The sequence below is a fragment of the Chelon labrosus genome (assembly GCF_963514085.1).
Source record: "Chelon labrosus genome assembly, chromosome: 3".
Classification (NCBI taxonomy): Eukaryota; Metazoa; Chordata; class Actinopteri; order Mugiliformes; family Mugilidae; genus Chelon; species Chelon labrosus.
Window position 1 is genome coordinate 4,509,256 of NC_140339.1, and position 19,438 is coordinate 4,528,693.

Below are 19,438 nucleotides of genomic sequence, written 5' to 3' on the forward strand. Positions count from 1 at the left end.
AACCTGAGTCAGAGTTTCCACTCGTTTTGCTGTTACATCCCAACAAAAAGACGCCAAATGTTAGCGTGTGATGGCCAGGTCTGCACTGTACGACAGAGAGCTTGTTCTTAAAGCTCAAATAAAGGAACTTAATAATACAGTGAGAGCTGAATTCACGTCAGCTATGGATGTTTTATCACAGGGGGGAGTATTTGTATTGAAATGGCACCATCTAGTGTTCAGAGCGAGACATTACACCGCTTCAAAACACCCAATGTAGCTGATGTGCATGTTTTGAATTTTTTTACAAATAGGACAAAATATATTTAACTTTGATACCACAGTGGTGAAGATGTGAATCAACATTTATAAGGTTTTTCATGACGAGAGACAAAAACAGACATTCAAAAAAGAAAATACAGCGAACTGTTTGACCTCTGGTTAACACAAAGACACTTTTGTTTGCGAGTCCAACGCATAAACGGTAAACTATTACACAGCGTCACATCTTAAAGGTTGAAGTTGTGTTTTCTAATTTTACACACACACACACAAACCACAACAGTATTCCAGTAACAGTGTAGAAGGATTCAGTATTTAGCGGCTTTAACATCACGCAAAATAAAGAAACATTAAATAATAAACTGTAAAAGGAAAAAAAATACACATATTTAATGCCCTTCAGTTAAGGCTGGTCTAAAGCGTTGAAACCACAGTATTGTTTCAGCAGTGGGACTCCACAAATGAAAAGAAAAACTGCATTTAAACAACATCAATCTGCGCAGATTGACGTTGTTTCTTCCTCGCAGGTCACGTCACAACATTTAGCAAAATATTTCCAAGTGAATAATTTGTCTGGTGGCACAAGGAAACGTCAAAAAGGTCAGAGAAGCATCCTGCGAGACGGAGATATAAGGCTCATACGTTCTCTTCAACATCGACAGAGATGCACGCGTGTTTTTTCCTGTATGTTAGCTTTAAAAATAGTCGGACAATGCCTTTGCAAGGTGAAGGGGGAAAGAAAAAAAAATGCCATTTGCCGACACGTCATCATATTCAGTGACCTGGTGCATCATGTAGCGCCCTCTTCTGTGCTTCACCAGAACCGGTTTTGTGCGTCCTAGTGATTCTCGGGCTCCTGTCAGCACTGAGACAAAGCTGGTGAATCAGACTCTGGGAAGGCTGAGAGAAAATTCCATGCGCCCGCTAATAAATGGACAAAGTGCTGCTGCTGCTGCCACTCATGTGATCAGCAGCAGCGAGGACTGACGACAGCTCCTCTGGTGGAACTGACAATTTGGCTGGAATGCCTCCGCAAACAGGAGGTCCCTTTCCAAAGATATGCACCACGCAAAACCATGTTTAGTTCAGTAGAACTTCTCTAGCTTTCACACAGGTTTGGATGAGGAGAAAGAATAAACTTAAGCTAAAGAAGACCAGCTTTTTCTGGGGCATTTACCTGAATCCACGTGGGAAAACGCCCCTGTACAGTAGATGGAGCAATCAGCTCTAAAGTGCATCGCATCCCAGCTGAGGTCAGTTCTCTTCAGTTGAGTTATGAACGGATGGGAACAGAGGTATGTGTAGGAGGAGGTGGGGTAATCCGAGTCTGTGCAGAGGAGGAACAGGGGGAGTCTGTTAGGACGCCTCTCTCTGTATCTCATCCTGCACTTCACTGTCTGACAGCAGAGGGGGGTGAGTTGGCACAGCGATCCGGTAAGGCAAATTATCTTTAGTCAACATCTTCCTGGTGGCAGAAACCAGGCGGGAGTAGTTGTCGGGGTTGTACTCCGTCAGGGGCGGCCGCGTGCGCAGCAGGGGCAGGTTGTCTCTGTCGGGCCGGGACAGGAAGAGAGGGGGCCGCCGCTGACACTCGCCGTCCTTGATGGAGTCCGGGAGTGGCTTGCGTTTGCTCTCTGGCAGGAGCATTATGGACAGGATGGAGAGGACGGCGAAGGAGGCGAAGATGACGTGGTGGAGGAAGTAGCCGCTGTTGTTCTGGAGCTCCATCAGGGAGGAGGCGGCCATACCGATGCAGCCGGACGCCAGCACCAGGCCGAGGCAGCCACCCCTAAAAGAGAGAGAGCAGGAAAAAGATGTTTATAAGCCTTGAAAATGGGTCACAAATGTTATTTTACTAAAACAAAAAAAGAACAGAGACACTGACCGAACTACAGTCGGCATCACCTCACAGGCGAAGAAGGAGCTCAGCATGGCGAGGGCCTGAGAGAAGAGCAAACCTATGACTGAGAGCACCAACACCAGGCCGCCTTGAAGATCTGACACACACACATAGAAGACAACCGTCGTTATGACTATATGATTTCCACCAAAAAAAAAGGAAACATAGCTACCTGTTGATTAAAAATATTCACCTTATGGAACCAGAGTTAATTCTGAATGACATTTCGGATTTAGTCTTCAGACAAAAATGCTCATTAGTCTTAGTCACATTTTAATAATTTTTTTTTATCTTTGATAGTTTTAGCTGATGAAAACTCATTGCATTTTTGTCAAATAATATTTGGTCAATCTGCCACTAACAACATTCATTTTGGCAGCTAGTTTATGTTGTCTTTAGACAAAATAGAACATTTCGGTTCTGGGTTCGAGTTTGTGGAGTTTGCATGTTCTCCCTGTGTCTGCGTGGGTTCTCTCCAGGTTCTCCAGCTTCCTCCCACCGTCCAAAGACATGCTGGTTAGGTTCACTGGTGATTCTAAATTGGCCGTAGGCGTGAGTGTTAGCCCTGTGATAGACTGGAGACCTGTCCAGGGTGGACCCCGCCTCTTGCCCAATGACAGCTGGGATAGGCTCCAGCACCCCCCGCGACCCTCCAGATGACAAGCGGGTACAGAAGATGAATGAATGAATGAACTTATCTGCCAGTGTATCAGAGAGAACAGTGCTAATAACTATTGTTGTGGTAATTCATTTGTGGACAATTTTAGTTTGCTAAAAGGCAACAACTTGTAAGGTACTCATAGTTAGCTTACGGACCGTGACGCAGGCTGCATGAATATCAGGGTGATGCGCCTTCTTATGTGCTAATCTTTATAGAGTCTATGGTAGCCACGGGGCTTGTGGTAGCTTGTTAGTTTTGCTTGGCTACCATAGACTGCCTAAGATTATCAGAACCTGCAGAGGGCAGTAATACGCGCAGTAGAGGTCAAACTGCCAAAAATCCCATAGTTTTTTGCACATTTCATGTATTTTGAATGCACGATATTCAGATAATATCCCAGCTGTCATTGGGCGAGAGGTGGGGTCCACCCTGGACGGGTCTCCAGTCTATCTCAGGGCTAACACAGAGAGACAGACAACCATTCACACTCACACCTACAGCCAGTTTAGAATCACCAATGAACCTAACCAGCATGTCTTTGGATGGTGGGAGGAAGCTAGAGAACCTGGAGAGAACCCACACAGACACAGGAAGAACATGCAAACTACACACAGAGAGGCTAGATATTAATTTTATCTCCTCAGCGTCTCGTCTTAGTCACACAACAAAATCACCACTGTATGGAACAATGAGAAAACTGTCCCAAAAGTAAAGTGTGGCAGCAAACAGAAGAGGTAACGTACACTGAGTGAGGGCCAGCAGCATCAGCGACGACAGTCCGGTGATGATGGCAGAGAGCAGCAGCATGCCACGCCGGCCAAAGTGATTGACCGACAAACAGATGAAGATGCAGGCCACGGCTCCCGTCACCACCCGCAGGAAGTAACTAAAGTAGAAGTTGGTCGAGTAACGGTGCAGGTTTCTGGTGAAGCAGTACTGGATTCCTGTTCCAATGAACCTGGAGGCCAGAGAGAGTCAGACATGCACGTTTAATCTTCACGAGTTATGTCGGTCATGTTTAATGGAAATGCGAGTACGTGGAAGATTAAAATCTCACAGGGTGAAGCTGAGGATGAGGCAGTTCTTCCAGATGACACGAGTCCGACGCAGCTCCAGGACTGAGTAGTAACTGGGTCCAAAGTCTTCTATGTAGGCAGAATCTATCTCTGAAAAACAGAAACACAAGCAGGATTAGACTAAAAGCTGTCGATGGAAGAGTTCAAATCTGTTTCCTGCCGTGGAAACATAACAATGACAGTAACATGTCGCAAAGACTCTGTAACTGTCTTGTTAATATTAAGAAAGAAAGAAAGAAAGAAGAGAACACTTTTATTCAATCAACATTTCAGTTAAGAGTTTCTGCTTCTTGTATTTTATGACACGTTAACTGAATGACTTTTGGTCGGCTGGTTGGATGAAGATGACTTTAGAGAATAATTAGTAGTACACACCGACACCCCCACCCCTTAGCAATGACACTCCTTGATGGCAGAAGCCATCCCCAATTCAACAACTTAAAGAAACATGAACAGCACAAGGTGCTGACCTGGCCTCCAAATTCACTAGATCCCAAACTGATCAAGTATCTGTGGGATGATCCACAGAGGCCCCTCCCCTCAAAGGCCCCCCCACTAACAACACTGTGTTCCCAGACACCACAGGACACCCTCAGAAGGCCCATGTCCATTCTCTGATGAGTCACAACTGTTTTGGAGGCACAAGGGAGGCCGACACAATATTAGGAAGGTGGTCATAATGTTATGGCTATGACAGCAACAATTTCTATTTTTAGGGAGGCAGATTATTAGACAAGACAGAGCGTGTCTTGTCTTCACTCAGCTTAACATAAGAAAAACTTCCTGTTTTAATCTACATAGTGTCATGTAGCTTGATTTATTACGTTATCTTATTGATTCATTCTAATTAATAATGTCTTTTTAACAGTTTTTGACTTTTCTTAATAAAGAAAAAGTTTGCCAAAGTCTGTGTCTGTGTGTGTGCGCGCAAGTCTGTCAGTCGTGTACCTGACAGCAGCGTTTCGCCGGGGTAGAGATCATCTTGCAGACAAACACCATTTCTGGTGGAGAATTCCTGGAGGCTCCTCTTCACCTGAGGAATCTGATCCGTGGCCAGCAGCCAGCGAGGAGACTCGGGAAACACTGACCCGCAGCTGAGGGAAAACAACCTCGGTTATCACATCTCAGAGAGATAAAGATAAAGACTGGTGCATTCCTTTTAATGTCGACACGGAGGGAGAGGGAGCGAATCAATGAACGACGGGGTGGTGTGTTTCTTGTTTTTCCTGCATGTCAGAATTTAAAAATAGCTGCTGAAAACTAACGACACCTAAGACGTTCAGTATATAAGTTATATATAAGTTCCTCACACTGAAATGAACTAGAAAACCATGGACTTCAGAGACTTCCTCAGTCTTCTGAGGCTTTCGAGGTCCTACTTGTGAATGTTTTAATTAAGAGAGTCTGTGTGAGTGATAACAGCTTTGTGTGGCGCAGTCCTCGTTAATCAGGTCCCTCATGCAGAAGCAATTTGGGTTTTTAATGATTAATTAAACAAACAGAATTTACCAAGTAGGAGTTTATTTATTTAAATATGTGTTTAAAGATGCATCAGGTAGGAAGTATTTGCTCCAAACTGCTTTAAAACATATGGAATAAAGCTAAAATGATAAGACTAGTACACCGAGCACCATCACCTCTACGGCCCAAATACTAATACGATGCGACTCACCACCAATAGGAAAGCAGCAGAAGCAACGGCAACGTGGCCACAGCCTGGAGCACGGGCCAGTCGCGGCACAGGACAGCGATGCCCGGCAACACCAGCTCAGCGAACACGCCGAAGAAGCCGCTGACCATGGCAACCATGAGACGGTGGGGAGGGTCGCACAGCTCCAGCCCTGAGAGAACGACGGGAAAAACTAAATGAGGAACCACGGCTGACGCACCCGTGCATATTAAACGTGTTTCCTGTCACGGAGGGATTAGACATTTGATTTCCAAGAGAAGAACAGAACAGAACAATAGGTTTTGACTACTTTATCAACAAAGACGTTAATATAAAGTAAAAAAACAGAGTGCAGATTGAAATATCAATGAGCAAAAAAACCCTTAAGCCCAGAATGACATCAAGAGGTGGAGAGGGAACATACTACTGGTTCCACAGTTAAAGAGGAGCAATTGCAAAGGCTTTGTTGCTGTTCAGTTTTAGAGAGATTTAAAGACGTCAGATCTAAGAGACCTAGGAATCGCGTGCCGGTGAATAAGGCCGCAAGACAAAAACGTCAAGAACACAAGTCGTTCTACAAAAGAAATAGTCAAAGAAGAACAAAATTTATGTTTTTGGAACGGCTAAGTAAAAAGTCCTGACCTTAATCCAATAGAAAGGTTCTGAGGAACGGGCTAAAATTCCTCCATGACGCTATAGACAACAGATCAGCAGTTACCGTTTAGTTGCTGGCGCAGCAGATACTGGAAACAAGGGTTCACTTACTTTTGCACCTCACCGATATGAACAAACGATTAACTATCTTGAATAAACAAACACAAAAGCAAAATAGTGCTGTTTCATTTGTTTGGTTGGGTACTTTCAGGACTTGTGTGGGAGATCTGCTGAGGTTTTGAGTCCTTTTTATGCAGAAATGCTGAACATTTTGAGATGTGCAAATACTTTTAAGCAGCAATGTGTGCGGCTGTATTCTTTGTTGTAAATTTGAGATGTGAAACTAATCCTCAGCTCAGTCACCTCAAAGAAATTCACAGTACAGGTGACGTAGAAGCCACGTGACACCTATAAATAATAAATCATCTGGAATATGATGAGCAGTAATACTGGGATGATTTCATAGTTTGCGTGCCTCTAAGTTAAGTTAAAGGAGGCCGAGGGCAGATCCTATGATCTCTCCGTTCCTTTCCAAGTGAACTGCCACTCTGCTTTGAATAACACATTTCTGATTTGCATGTACAGCGGTATGTTTTATTGCTTGGAACGCGGCTGAGCATGACTCATGCCTTCCCATGTAGCTCGCTATTCTCGCCGACCCTCGAGGCGTTTAGGGGTTTAAATCTGAAAACTGGAGCTATTCCAATCAGTGCAGTTCCTCGAGGCCGGCTCCAAACACTCCACAGACCTCGGCGTTAAAATTACGACACTGTACGGAGGTTATAATTTTTAAATGATATCGAGGCTTAAAGGCGAGTCCATGCCCTCTTTTTGATCCAAAACTGCTCTTCAGAAAGATCACGGGTGATGTTACGGAGGGTTCTTCCATCTGTGGACAACGACATATCCCACAACCTAGAGTCTAGCCTCATTTCAACCTTCAAAAGGCACATGGAAATTCTGCGTACTATCTGAAATACAATCAAACGTCAAGATAGATAAAGCTGTTCAAGGATTATGTAGCCTCAGGTACTGACGTCAACTTCTTTCGAGTGCCAAGCTGTGCACGTCTCTGCTAAACTTTAACCTCCTTCCCTCACAGCTTTGATTCTCTTCATGCATGCCCCCCCCCCCCCACCGACAGTCAGTGTGTGTGTGCGAATGTGTGTTGGGGTAATGAGGAGCTCCCTTCCTGCTCACTTCCTTGCCTTCGTTCCTGTCCTGCTATTGTTTTTTTCTTCTCCGTGACCGTGCAAATCCTGGTACGACATCACTGAGAGACACCCACCCACCCCCTCAGGCCGTCGTCCCACTCCCACCTAAAACTTGAGCAGGAAAATAAATAAAATCTGGACTCCATCTAGTCCTGACCTCGCAGGAATGTGGGAGTACGACCGTATGTCAAAAACAACAGGAAAAAGGGGCGCGTCCCAGCAAAAAAACCAGCCACCTACAATCACCTCCTCCCCTGCAGGAATGCGTTCGGTCTAATTAAATCCTCATGCCTTCACTCGACTTGGACAAACTGTATTAATTTAGTCAGGCTGAGAGATTATGTCACAGACAGTCCTGTTGAAGACAGGGAGGTAGGATTTATCACAGAGGTGTGGCGCGACGGTACGTCTCAGCTGTCGCCACAAAACGAGGACAGCCGGGAGGTACGAGCGCTGAAACCCCCCCCTCCTCCAATCAGCTGCCTGATGTCAGTCAGTTCTCTTAACACTTCAGTTGGTCACCGGCCGAAATTCCCCACACATCTCCTCTAGTTACAAGCAGGTCAAACATTCAGTGTCAGTCAAAACAAGGCTTCCTGTAAACTAGTGCACACCATGATATCAGATTATGGTGTTTCCATTTTTTAACGTAAAATAATGTGGATTTGTTCGCCTGCACTGTAGACAGATGCATTCGTTCTTTCATTTTCTGTCCCCGCTCGTCCCAGATGGAGCCTATCCCAGCTGTCATCGGGTGAGAGGCGGGGTACACCCTGGACAGGTCTCCAGTCCATCACAGGGCTAACACAGAGAGACCAGACAGTTGCAGCAGAGAGTATATTATTTTCTTTAGCTTGTGCATTACCATTAAGAGATGGCTGGAGGCTCGCTAATTGTTGCTGTTGTATTAGGAAACATAAATTTCGTTTAATGCCGTTTTTGCATCAATAAGGAGATATTCAGAGGTTACCGGTCCGAAAGTATTTATTTAATCGTTAATTTTGCGTTCCTCGAGCTTCCACGTGTGCTTCGATTGTAATTAACTGCATCGCCTCCCTTCCTTTATTCACAGGAGCCTTTTTGACACAGGGATCTTAACATTTGTCAGAACATATGGCTGCTGTATATTCGGCGTCACTGTCATGGACACGCAAGAGAACCAAGTCACTATTAATAGCATCGATGCCACCTGTGCTTTTCATGCTGGGACAAAGTCAAAGTCTCTGCTATGAGAAAAGTTCTGTATTTACTGAGAAAATTAAACCTTAAACACTGCCTTTGAATTTTCTTGTATTTGCTTATTGAGTCACATTTTAGGTAATAACGTCACGCAGCACAAAGCAGCAGCTTGTACTTAGTACTTAGATGAGACTTATTTAACTTCATATATTGCTTGCTCATCGTGATGCATCGTTATCTCCACAACGTCTCGTCTTAGTCTCAGACAAGACAGCTGTTGATGACTGTTAACGAAATCAACGCTGGGTTACACAGCCTGACAAACAACTGAAGTGTCCTTTTATTAACCGTCAATCTTTTTGTTCATATTTGCAGGATTTGCGCAAGTAAGTTAGGACTTGGATCAAGCAGAAACAGAACTGGAAAGTGTCGCCTCTGAGAGAAGACTCTACCGAAGTCCGTATTTCAACCAGGAATACACCGATCAGTCACAACATTATGACCACTGACAGGAGACGTAGATAACATTGAGCATCTTATGACAACTCGGTGTTCTGCTGGGAAACTTTTGGATGTTACTTAGACATGTAGCACCCACCTAGACCAGACCAGGCACCCCCACCCCATAGCAATGACACTCCTTGATGGCAGCAGCCATCCCCAGCAGGATGCAGCCTGACACAGACACACACACACAAACGCTTTAGGAACAACTAAAAATTTCCAAATTCACTTGATCCCAAACTGATCCACAGAGGCCCCTCCCCTCAACCCATAGGACCCAAACACCCAACATCCTGTTGCCAGACACCACAGGACACCCTCAGAAGACCCATGTCCATTCTCTGATGAGTCACAACTGTTTTAGAGGCACAAAGGAGACCTGCACAATATTAGGAACGTGGTCATAATGCTGTGGCTGATCTGCATCTATTTGTCCGGATATGAAATTAAATTATTCCTCATCTAATCAGAGACTGAATGACGGACGCTGATTAAACATAATGTCTGAACATTATTTATCTGCCGTGTTTCCTTCCAACATATAAAAGTTAATGATATTGAAAACGTTCTGAATGACGCAGGAACAGCTCAAACATAGAACACGGTTAAATCTAATAAAACGCTTTTCTTGTATAAATATAAAAAAAACTTCATTAACCCTGTCTGGACAAACGGGAATTAAGAGGTTCACGTGAATCTAATTGTTTCCTAGAGATGCCGCGATGCACAGAGGGGCTTTTAGTCCCAGGTTGTGACTTTCAGACATCGACAGTAAACGCATCAAGTCCGACTTCAGTTGCCTGAAATAAAGATAAGATGGCAACACGGAGATAGGCAGGATCGCTAATCTGCTCCTGTCCGGGCTCAATGGGCTTTTCTTATCTTCGGCTGATAGGATAGCTCAGATATATGCAGGGCTCATTATTTTGCTTTTATCTCACGGTCAGGATGTTGTTTGCTGAGTGAAGCATCAAGGCATGCTCACAGCAGGACAGAGTTACGTTCTCCGCCGGGAATCACAAGATCAAGACTTTATTACATTAGAGTTATGTAACCTCTGAGAAAACACAGACGGTTATGTCAGTAGACTGTATGTTTAGACAATTATAAGTGTTTTAAAGTAACGGATATATGGGCTTAAAGTGACGACGCTCTGGTTTAATTTGAGAGGCAGAGGTAAAGGTTGGAGCCTGTCTCAGCCGTCATTGGACGAGAGGCGGGGTACACCCTGGACAGGAACATCAGGTAGTGTAAAAATGTTGTTTCATATAAACCGATCAAGCATAACATTATGACCACCTTCCTAATATTGTGTAGGTCTCCAAAACCCAGAGAATGGACATGGGCCTTCTGAGGGTGTCCTGTGGTGTCTGGAAACACAATCTTGTTAGTGGGGGGGTCTTTGAGGGGAGGGGCCTCTGTGGATCATCCCACAGATACTTGATCAGTTTGGGATCTAGTGAATTTGGAGGCCAGGTCAACACCTTGTGCTGTTCTTCATGTTTTTTTTTTTTTAGTTGTTCCTAAAGTGTTTTTGTGTGTGTGTCTGTGTCAGGCTGCATTGCTATGGGGGTGGGGGTCCCAGGTCTGGTTTAGGTGGGTTAGGGTTTGGCTGCAGAACAAAAGATAAATCTAAAATAAATGGTGACCAACTGCTTCATACTAAAACCAAGACTCTGAGTGCATGTGGCTTTGAGGGACTTTCCCTCAGTGGACTGAGAATAACTGGACGTACAGTGGTGACCATGTGTCACTTGTTACTTTCCCTCTGGTCTCTCATTCTGCTTATAATTTTTTTAATCTGGTTTATGCTGCTGCTTTATACATTTTTTTTGTTGTTGTTGTTGCTTAAATAACAACCGAATGCCTCAGAGCGAAGAGCAAGAATCCAAAAGTCCTCTCTTAAGTAAACACGTGAGCCGCCGAGAGCGAAGGACCTGAGGGTGTTCCTTTTCCCAGCCCCCCTCCCCAAGCGGACGTGGATTACTGAATAAGGCTGTGGGACACTTACTGGCAATGTACGAGGACACAAACACTCCAGCGAGCATGGCGCCTTGAGAGAAACGCAGCAGCAGGAACACCACGGCGCTGCTGGACAAACACAGGGCCACTCCAAACAGACAGGACAGACTGATGGAGAGGAGGAAAGCTCGCCGCCGGCCCAACCTGGAAACACACGTCAATTTATTTTGCAACATATTTATTCGATTTGTATTGATTTAACATGGTCAAACACTCTGGGGCTCCACATAAAAAACGTGATTATTACGTACCAGTCACACAGTGTACCAAGAAAGACGTATCCCAGAATCCATCCGGTCATGAAGCAGATGTGCTGCACGGGGATTTTCCAGTAGTCGCTGCAGACCAGGTTCCACTACAAGAAGAAGACAAGAAATACACACAGTCGGCTTTTAAACAACTGCACCACGGAGCTGTTACCACCAACAAGGACCTGTGTATAAAGTTTAACCAAAAAAATAAAAGGCTCAGTGATAAGTAAATAGAGCATCTGTTGGGGACTGTTTCCACTTGCACATTGATAAATATTCTGTCCCCTGCAGCATTTCCAGCTGCAAGATGATGCATGAGGTATGGACTCTACACCAATCAGACATAACATTATGACCCCCTTCCTAATATTGTGTAGGTCTCCCTTGTGCCTCCAAAACAGTCGGGACTCATCAGAGAATGGACATGGGCCTTCTGAGGGTGTCCTGTGGTGTCTTTGTGTGTGTGTCTGTGTCAGGTTGCATCCTGCTGGGGATGGCTGCTGCCATTGCTATGGGGTGGGGCTGTCTGGTCTGGTCTAGGTGGGTGCTACATGTCTAAGTAACATCCACACCAATGAATGCCAGGTCCAAAACTTTCCCAGCAGAACACTGAATTGTCTCAAGATGGTCAATGTCATTTACTTCTTCTGTCAGTGGTTTTAATGTTGTGGCTGTAATTTTTCTAATAATTAAGTAGTCTTCAGCATTTACAGTAATTCTAATAAATTCCACTGAAACATTTGAGTATTTGAGACTGGGCCGTTGATCTCCTGCAGCTGAAATTCAAAATCTAAAAATCACAGCAACAATGCTTCTTTCATTCCTTTTTAATGCTTTGCCTCATTTTTGGCTGTTTGAACCTTTTTAAACCGAGTTTCAAGTCTCAGTAAGTTAACTGTCATCAGCTGAAAACCTGAAACAAATTATCTGCAAGGCAGGAAATCAAATAAAAATCTTTTAGTGCGCTTAAGAGAGCGTGCAGCGACAAAGTAAATTAAGTATCTATCGAGCGATTTCGCTGAATATCTCCTGAATGAGGTGTAAAAAAAAAAAAAAAGACGTGGATGATACGTTCTGTAAAAAGATGACGTGCTCAATCAAAGCCTCAAAAACAGGAACAGACCGTCACCGACGCGCTGCGTTCGCCGTAATCTGACGAACGCGCAGAGAAGAGCAGTGGAGTTACACACACAGAGACGTCTCTGTGAGGAGCCAGGAATGTAGATCATGTCGCTCCTAACCGAGTTAAGATGCCTGCTGACAGTGTTATTACATTAGAACAAAGTAGTGCTCAAAGCTGCCAGCAGCTCCACGCCTGTTTAGTACCAGTAGCTGCTAACATCTTCCTCCTCCTCCTCCTCCTCCAGTTGTGTTTAGTTACTGTCAGCATTTTACACGTCCCACATGTTTGGGATTAGAGCACTCAGCTTAACAACGTTAAGCAAAAACCGAGAACAAAATAAGAACTCAACAAACTAAACAGAAATACTGTCAGAGGTCATGTTTCCATGTAAAGGTCAAATTTAAGGGTTTGGTTTGTAGTTGACGCGGGATAAAATCTGTACGAATAGTTGTCCATACGTCTACAAATCTAAGAGGAACCACTGGAAGTTAGAACCTTAAAAGTGCAGTAGCACACGGACAGCTCTGTACGCCCTCAACCCGACTGACGACATTCAAAATGGACGCCAAACTAAAATGATCTGAAATCACAATAGAACTTTATTTGACGGGCGCAAAGTGACGCCGCATCAGATCAGACAGAAATATATTAAATTAACTCAGCAGAAGATCAAGACACACTGAGGCGAACCAGTCTTTTAACGAGGGACGTCCTGGTCAATATCGGGGCCCGATTCAGGCAGTTTTTTTTTTTTTTAAACGGTCGGATCGGCATCGGGCTTCAGCCAAGAGTCATCTTTTGTAGTAACTTATTTGAGGTCGGCCACAAACTAAAACCAGGTCCTGGTAGCGTAGAAGTAGTAGAAGAAGAGGAACTGAAATCACGTGACTTAACATGTCTGCTGAGTGGAAGAACTTTACTCTGGAAACTGAAGTCAGTCAGACGGAGATTTGTAAATTACGCAATGTGGATGTCTGTTGAGGTGGTAGTAGGAGATGATCAGTCAATACTAACAACTGGTTTCAGTTTTCAATTAGATAGCAGAGTTGGATGACCAGAACATTTCTGGAGTAGAGAACGCAAGCTACGAGCTACCCTCTCCACACTACATTAACTTTGACTCTGAAATACTTATTAGACTGAATCCAGTCCCATCTAGGAGAATACATGGATCAGGAACTCTGATCACCCAATACTGAATATTAAAAGATCGGATTGGGGCAAAGATCTTAATTGGGACATCCCTGTGTTTAACAGTGCCACCCACATTCATCTTCTCAGACGCTTGTTTGAAAGGACTCCAACAACCACGTCACCCGATGTTTACCCTGCGTTGGGCAAGTATGCGTCGAAATAGTGTGTTTATTCCGTCCGGGTAGAAAGAAAGAAAAAAGAAAGATCAGGTCAGTAGTTTGTCTGGTTATTGGCTGCCTCCCGTTCAAAAAGCGTCAAATTTGCTCCACGAACTGCTCTAATATCATCAGCTAAATTAACTACTAATGCTCATTAAGTAGATATCAGGATCACGGCTGGCCTGTTGATCTGCAGTGACTGACATGAGTGAAGCTGATTCTTTGGCTAAATGGACTAACAGACCCATAAGGAACCCTATGGTATATGTATGCCCAAATTAATTATTTTAGCATTAAGCTGAATGTGTTCAATGCACTTGCTGCATAAGTCTAAGCTTCAGTTTGGCTCCAGCGTGAACCGATTACTGTTAATATTTATTTATTCTTTGGTAGTGATAGAAGTTTGTTCTACTTGTCATCGTGTTTTCTGAGGCTTTCCCCTCGTCACATTTAATACCTAGTGAAAGGGACGTCCTGATCGGTATCGGGGCCGATCCAGACATTTTTTAAATCATCTATTTATTATTTCTTAAAAAAACTTGATGGGGACATCCCTACCTAGGTCGAAGGGTTTTCCACTGACTCACGTTAGAGACGTGGTCGGATTCATTTCATACAGCGTGCCAAAGCAAACAGCTGGTCTGTTACTCATCAGTGCAGGGGATTCCTTCGCCTACTTCAAGCTGGGAAATAAGTCTGAACAGGCCTCGAGCAACGCCCCACCTCCCCTCTGTGAGCTGAGTGCACTATCCCTCTACAGACCTTAAAACTAGACTCTGTGCAACCAGACGAGTTAAACACTACGAGTAAGAGTTAGAAAACAAGCCGTCACGATCATGAAGATTCATTTCTTTTGCTGCATTTCTTCAGGACATTGTTTTTAAGCGGCGCTGAGCAGCTGCAGGTCTTTGTCTACGTATGATTGGAAGTTAAGGCTCGGGTAAAAGCAGTGTCGGCGGGCGTCACTGAAGCACAGCAAGATGACGGTGAAAGAGGAGCACCGGTCGAACCTCAAGATGTGAAAACAATATAGTTGTTCTATAAAAGGTGAATGGAAACCATTCTCCGCCTGGTTACGAGGACGTCTCAGAGGTTTATTGTCGTTCCTAAAGAGGAGGAAAAGGGGACAAAACCAAGTACTGAGGTCCATCCTCTCACAGCACAGTAAAAAACTGATTTCAGAACAAGAATGTAGAATATATCTGACAAAAGAAGAAGAAAAACTAAACAGGTCACTCCGTCCGACCGTCACAAAACCTGCATCTAGATACGGGAGATCGAGAACCTGCAGCTCCCTCTGTGCACCGCCATCTTCCAAATAACTGACCTAATTACTAGATCACAGAGATCCTGGGACTTCTGAGGGGCTTTTGGATGACTGGATCCTCAGGGACAGTTTTGTTTTCACAGCAGCAGTAAAGAAAGAGGCTGAAAATAACCATTAACCTTCAACAAATCCAGGAAAATTAGAGGAAGCGGTTTTAGGAAAGAGGACGCGGCCTGAGAGATGAAAACATACACCTCTGTCTCATTAAAACGTCACCACCAGTACTCATGTGTCATTTTGCCTGTATTAACACCACCGCGCTCTGGTGTTTTCCGGGCCTTTCTTTTTCCCTTTGTCCCAGCGAGTGACATCACGGGTAGAGGAAGCTGTTGTTGTGGAAGGAGGCGTTGGGGGTCTCAGGAAGGAACACGAGGTCTCAGACTTCCCAACGCCACCGTTTGTCCTGGGAGGAAAAAGCAGGAAAAAAGAGGGCCTCCTCGTTCCGAGTATCTAACAACAATCTGACAACAAGCAGAGGGGCAATTACCCATAATGACTTGACCCCCATGCCCTCTCTCTACCTCCCTCCCTCCCTCCCTCTCAGTGTTTTTGATATTTGTTCTAAAATACTGCGTGTGAGGCGCCTTTTAAGGGATCAAGGTGAGAAATATTCTTGCCAGAGCCTCGTTATCAATATTTGCAGAGCGGGGTGGATCCTCGAGCTGCACAGGAAAAGCGCAGGAAACCAGATGAAACAAAGATAAAGACGCTCCTGCCGCTTATTTGCACATGTTACACAACTAGATGCAATCACACGCTGAAAGTAAGCAGACTGTGTGCAGGCACTGGTTTGCAGAGAGAGACTTACTGGAACGCAACAACCGCATTTTCTTTTCCCCAATCAGTTTGAAAACACTGAAGTCAAACGGTGCAGATACATGTGCATACATCCTGCATGCGTGTGGAGAAAGAAGAGGTTATTTGTCTGCACCGCTGCACGGTTGGAGATGTTTCCCGTGACCCTGGGAACCTGAGCGGCAGGCAACAGATGAGTGAGAGTGAAAAAGGAAATGAATGTTTTAACTGTTCTACCTGAGTCAATATTGACTGAAAGCTGTGAACAACCCAGTTAAATGAGAGACAGTCAGAGATAAGAGACTGGATCACAACCAGTTCAGCACCACCATCTTGCAGCAAGGCGGAAAAAAAAGATTTAATTAGATGTGAAAGTCACACAAACAGGGAAAGTGGTGGAAGTGAAGCAGCTGCTGCTGGTTCATAAATATGTGACTTATTTAAAAAGTAGTCTCATTTGATTCAGGAACTTTTTTTCAGCCTAAAAACATCACTTTATTCTCCAGGGTCTTACCTCAGTGACAAAGTTGCTCTGGAGCCCCGCTGCGTGACTGTACTCCCACCCTTTGGTGCAGGACACCCTCTCCCTGGGCACGTTTTCGGAGAACTCCGAGGAGTTGGCGGGGTACTTGAAGAGCTCACAGTGGCTCCGACCGGAGCCGTCCACCCACGGGATGGTGAGGTTGAGGTATCCCTGTCTGGAGAAGTTGCTGAGGAGGAACGCGGAGGGCAGCAGCGTCGGGTCCGGCTTGCAGTGGTAGGAGTCCGGGATCAGGGTGTAGAAAACGTCGCTGAACAGATTGAGCATGACGGCGAAGCTGGGGAACCAGCTGAACACGACCACGATCCGGTTGTAGCGACCGTAGCCGCCGATGTGAGGGAAGATCTTCGTCTCGTAATCCATCTGGAGACGAGAGCTCGGGGCTACGGTCGGTCCTGAGGCCATTACGCAGGGGAGTGCGCTCGCGTTTGGCGGCGGTGGCGGTGGTGGAGCAGCAAGCAGGTAGGCGTGAGAGGAGGTGGGCGGGGACTGAGGTTCAGACTGCACGGGGTTTGGGGACCGACCTATGACACACCTGCTCGTAATGACCCGAACTATTTGTGATGATGAGTCACAACCGGACAGCTCAGGAACCGGTTAGTTTGGATCATGTGAGTCAGTGGATCATCATCTGGACTCCATGGAGCTAATAGGAGCCAAACATTCAGCTCCTTAGTGAAAATAGTGAAAATATAGAGTTTGATATCAGAAATTAGACTAATAGAAGCTCCACAAGTTTAATTAAAGTCTAAAAAGGTGATTTAGTAAAGTTGTGTATCCTTAATTACACGATATATATGTACACCGATCAGCCACAACATTAAAACCATTGACAGCATAAATCAATAACATTGACCATCTTGTGACAATTCAGTGTTCTGCTGGGAAACTTTTGGACCTGGCATTCATTGGTGTGGATGTTACTTAGACATGTAGCACCCACCTAGACCAGACCAGACCCCCCCACCCCATAGCAATGACACTCCTTGATGGCAGCAGCCGTTACAAAACCTGCATCTAGATATGGGAGATCAAGAACCTGCAGCACCTCTGAGCACTGCCGTCTTAAAATAATCAAACCGGCCTATTTACTAGATCACAGGGATCCTGGGACTTTCAAGGGGCTTTGGGATGTCTGGGTCCTCAGGGGAAAGTTTTGTTTTCGCAGCTAAATAGTTGTTGTTTGTGCAGTTGGGAGTTTCTGCAGGTCTTTGTCTATGTATGACTGGAAGTTAAGGTTCAGGTAAAAACAGTGTGTGACAGTGAAAGAGGAGCACCGGTCGAACCTCAAACGGTGGAAAAACGATGTGAAAACCATATAGATGTAGTTGTTTTATAAAAGGTTAATGGAAACCATTGTACGTCTGGTTACGATTAGGTCTCAGAGGTTTATTGTCGTTCCTAAAGAGGAGGAAAAGGGGACAAAACCAAGTACTGAGGTCCATCCTCTCACAGCACAGTAAAAAACTGATTCCAGAACAAGAATGTAGATATTCTACATTCTTGTTCTGGAATCACTTTTTACAAGCTGCAGCTTTGCACTGCAGATTGCTGTGCTCCGAAAGGCGTCGAGTTGTCGATGAAAGTGATTTTACATAGAGCATCTGACAAAAGAAGAAGAAAAACTAAACAGGTCACTCCGTCCGACCGTCACAAAACCTGCATCTAGATATGGGAGATTGAGAACCTGCAGCACCCTCTGTGCATTTTCCAAATAACTGACCTAATTACTAGATCACAGGGGTCCTGGGACTTTTGAGGGGCTTTCGGATGTCTGGATCCTCTGGGGACAGTTTTGTTTTCGCAGCAGCAGTGAAGAAAAAAACATTAGCCTTCAACAAATCCAGGAAAATGAGAGGAAATGGTTCTAGGAAAGAGAACGCGCGGCCTGAGAGACAAAAACATACACCTTTGTCATCACCAGTACTCATGTGTCATTTTGCCTGTATTAACACCACCGTGCTCTGGTGTTTTCGGGCTCTTTCTGCTTCCTTTTGTCCCAGCGAATGACATCACGGGTAGAGGAAGCCGTTGTTGTGGAAGGAGGCTTTCAGGGTCAACCCCCAACCATCCCCAGCAGGATGCAGCCTGACACAGGCACAGTCACGAAAACGCTTTAGGAACAACTAAAAAAAAACCATGAAGAACAGCACAAGGTGTTGACCTGGCCTCCAAATTCACTAGATCCCAAACTGATCAAGCCCTTTCAAAGCCCCCCCCCCCAGTAACAACATCCTGTTTCCAGACACCACAGGACACCCTCAGAAGGCCCATGTCCATTCTCTGATGAGTCACAACTGTTTTGGAGAACTACACAATATTAGGAAGGTGGTCATAATGTTATGCTCTGATCTAAAAACACTGTTTGTTTTAGTTTCATTCGACTCAAATTACACTGAAAGCCAACAGTCACATTCACAAACAGCGGCACGTTAAAAGGAGGAACAGCTGTTCAGGTGAGAGCTGACGGCTTATAAACCTCATGACTCAAACCGGTTTGTGTTTCGTGTTCAGGAGGAGACACATGATTTCAGGTCGGAGCCCTTCCAGGCTGCAGCATCAGCACTTGGACTGTATTTGTCAGAGGGCGTTTGACAGGAGGCGTCCCAGACATTCAGATTGTGAAACGTGTTTTGCTCACGCTAAAGATCTCTGGCACCAAAACACCTCCTCCTGCTGTCAATAGAGACGTGTCCCCTGGACTTTACGAGGCATCTGTAATAATCTGATGAGTCTTCAGGCCTTTTTGTTTACACTTTCTTACGGTTCTTGCAACTTTTGTACGCCTTTTGTTGCGTGCAGGAACATGAAACTGTCCAAGGTCTTTAAGCTCAAGGGCTGAGGTGTCTACATAACAACCACGTGATCAGGACTTTGCATCGTAATGAGGTTATCAGTTTTATTCCCTT

General features: G+C 44.9%; 1 protein-coding gene across 1 annotated transcript; it reads right to left on the reverse strand.

Annotated features, from left to right (window-relative positions):
- Position 1: 1 nt before the first annotated feature.
- On the reverse strand, positions 2–16,934 carry slc22a31 (solute carrier family 22 member 31; the record flags this gene model as incomplete). The annotated part of the gene is made up of 9 exons (XM_084574956.1): positions 2–2,050; positions 2,147–2,258; positions 3,566–3,780; positions 3,880–3,988; positions 4,847–4,992; positions 5,571–5,739; positions 11,130–11,284; positions 11,392–11,495; positions 16,503–16,934. 9 exons carry the CDS (start codon positions 16,932–16,934, stop codon positions 1,618–1,620), a joined length of 1,875 nt encoding a protein of 624 aa, XP_084431082.1. The 3' UTR covers positions 2–1,617.
- Between the last annotated feature and the right edge of the window lie 2,504 nt (positions 16,935–19,438).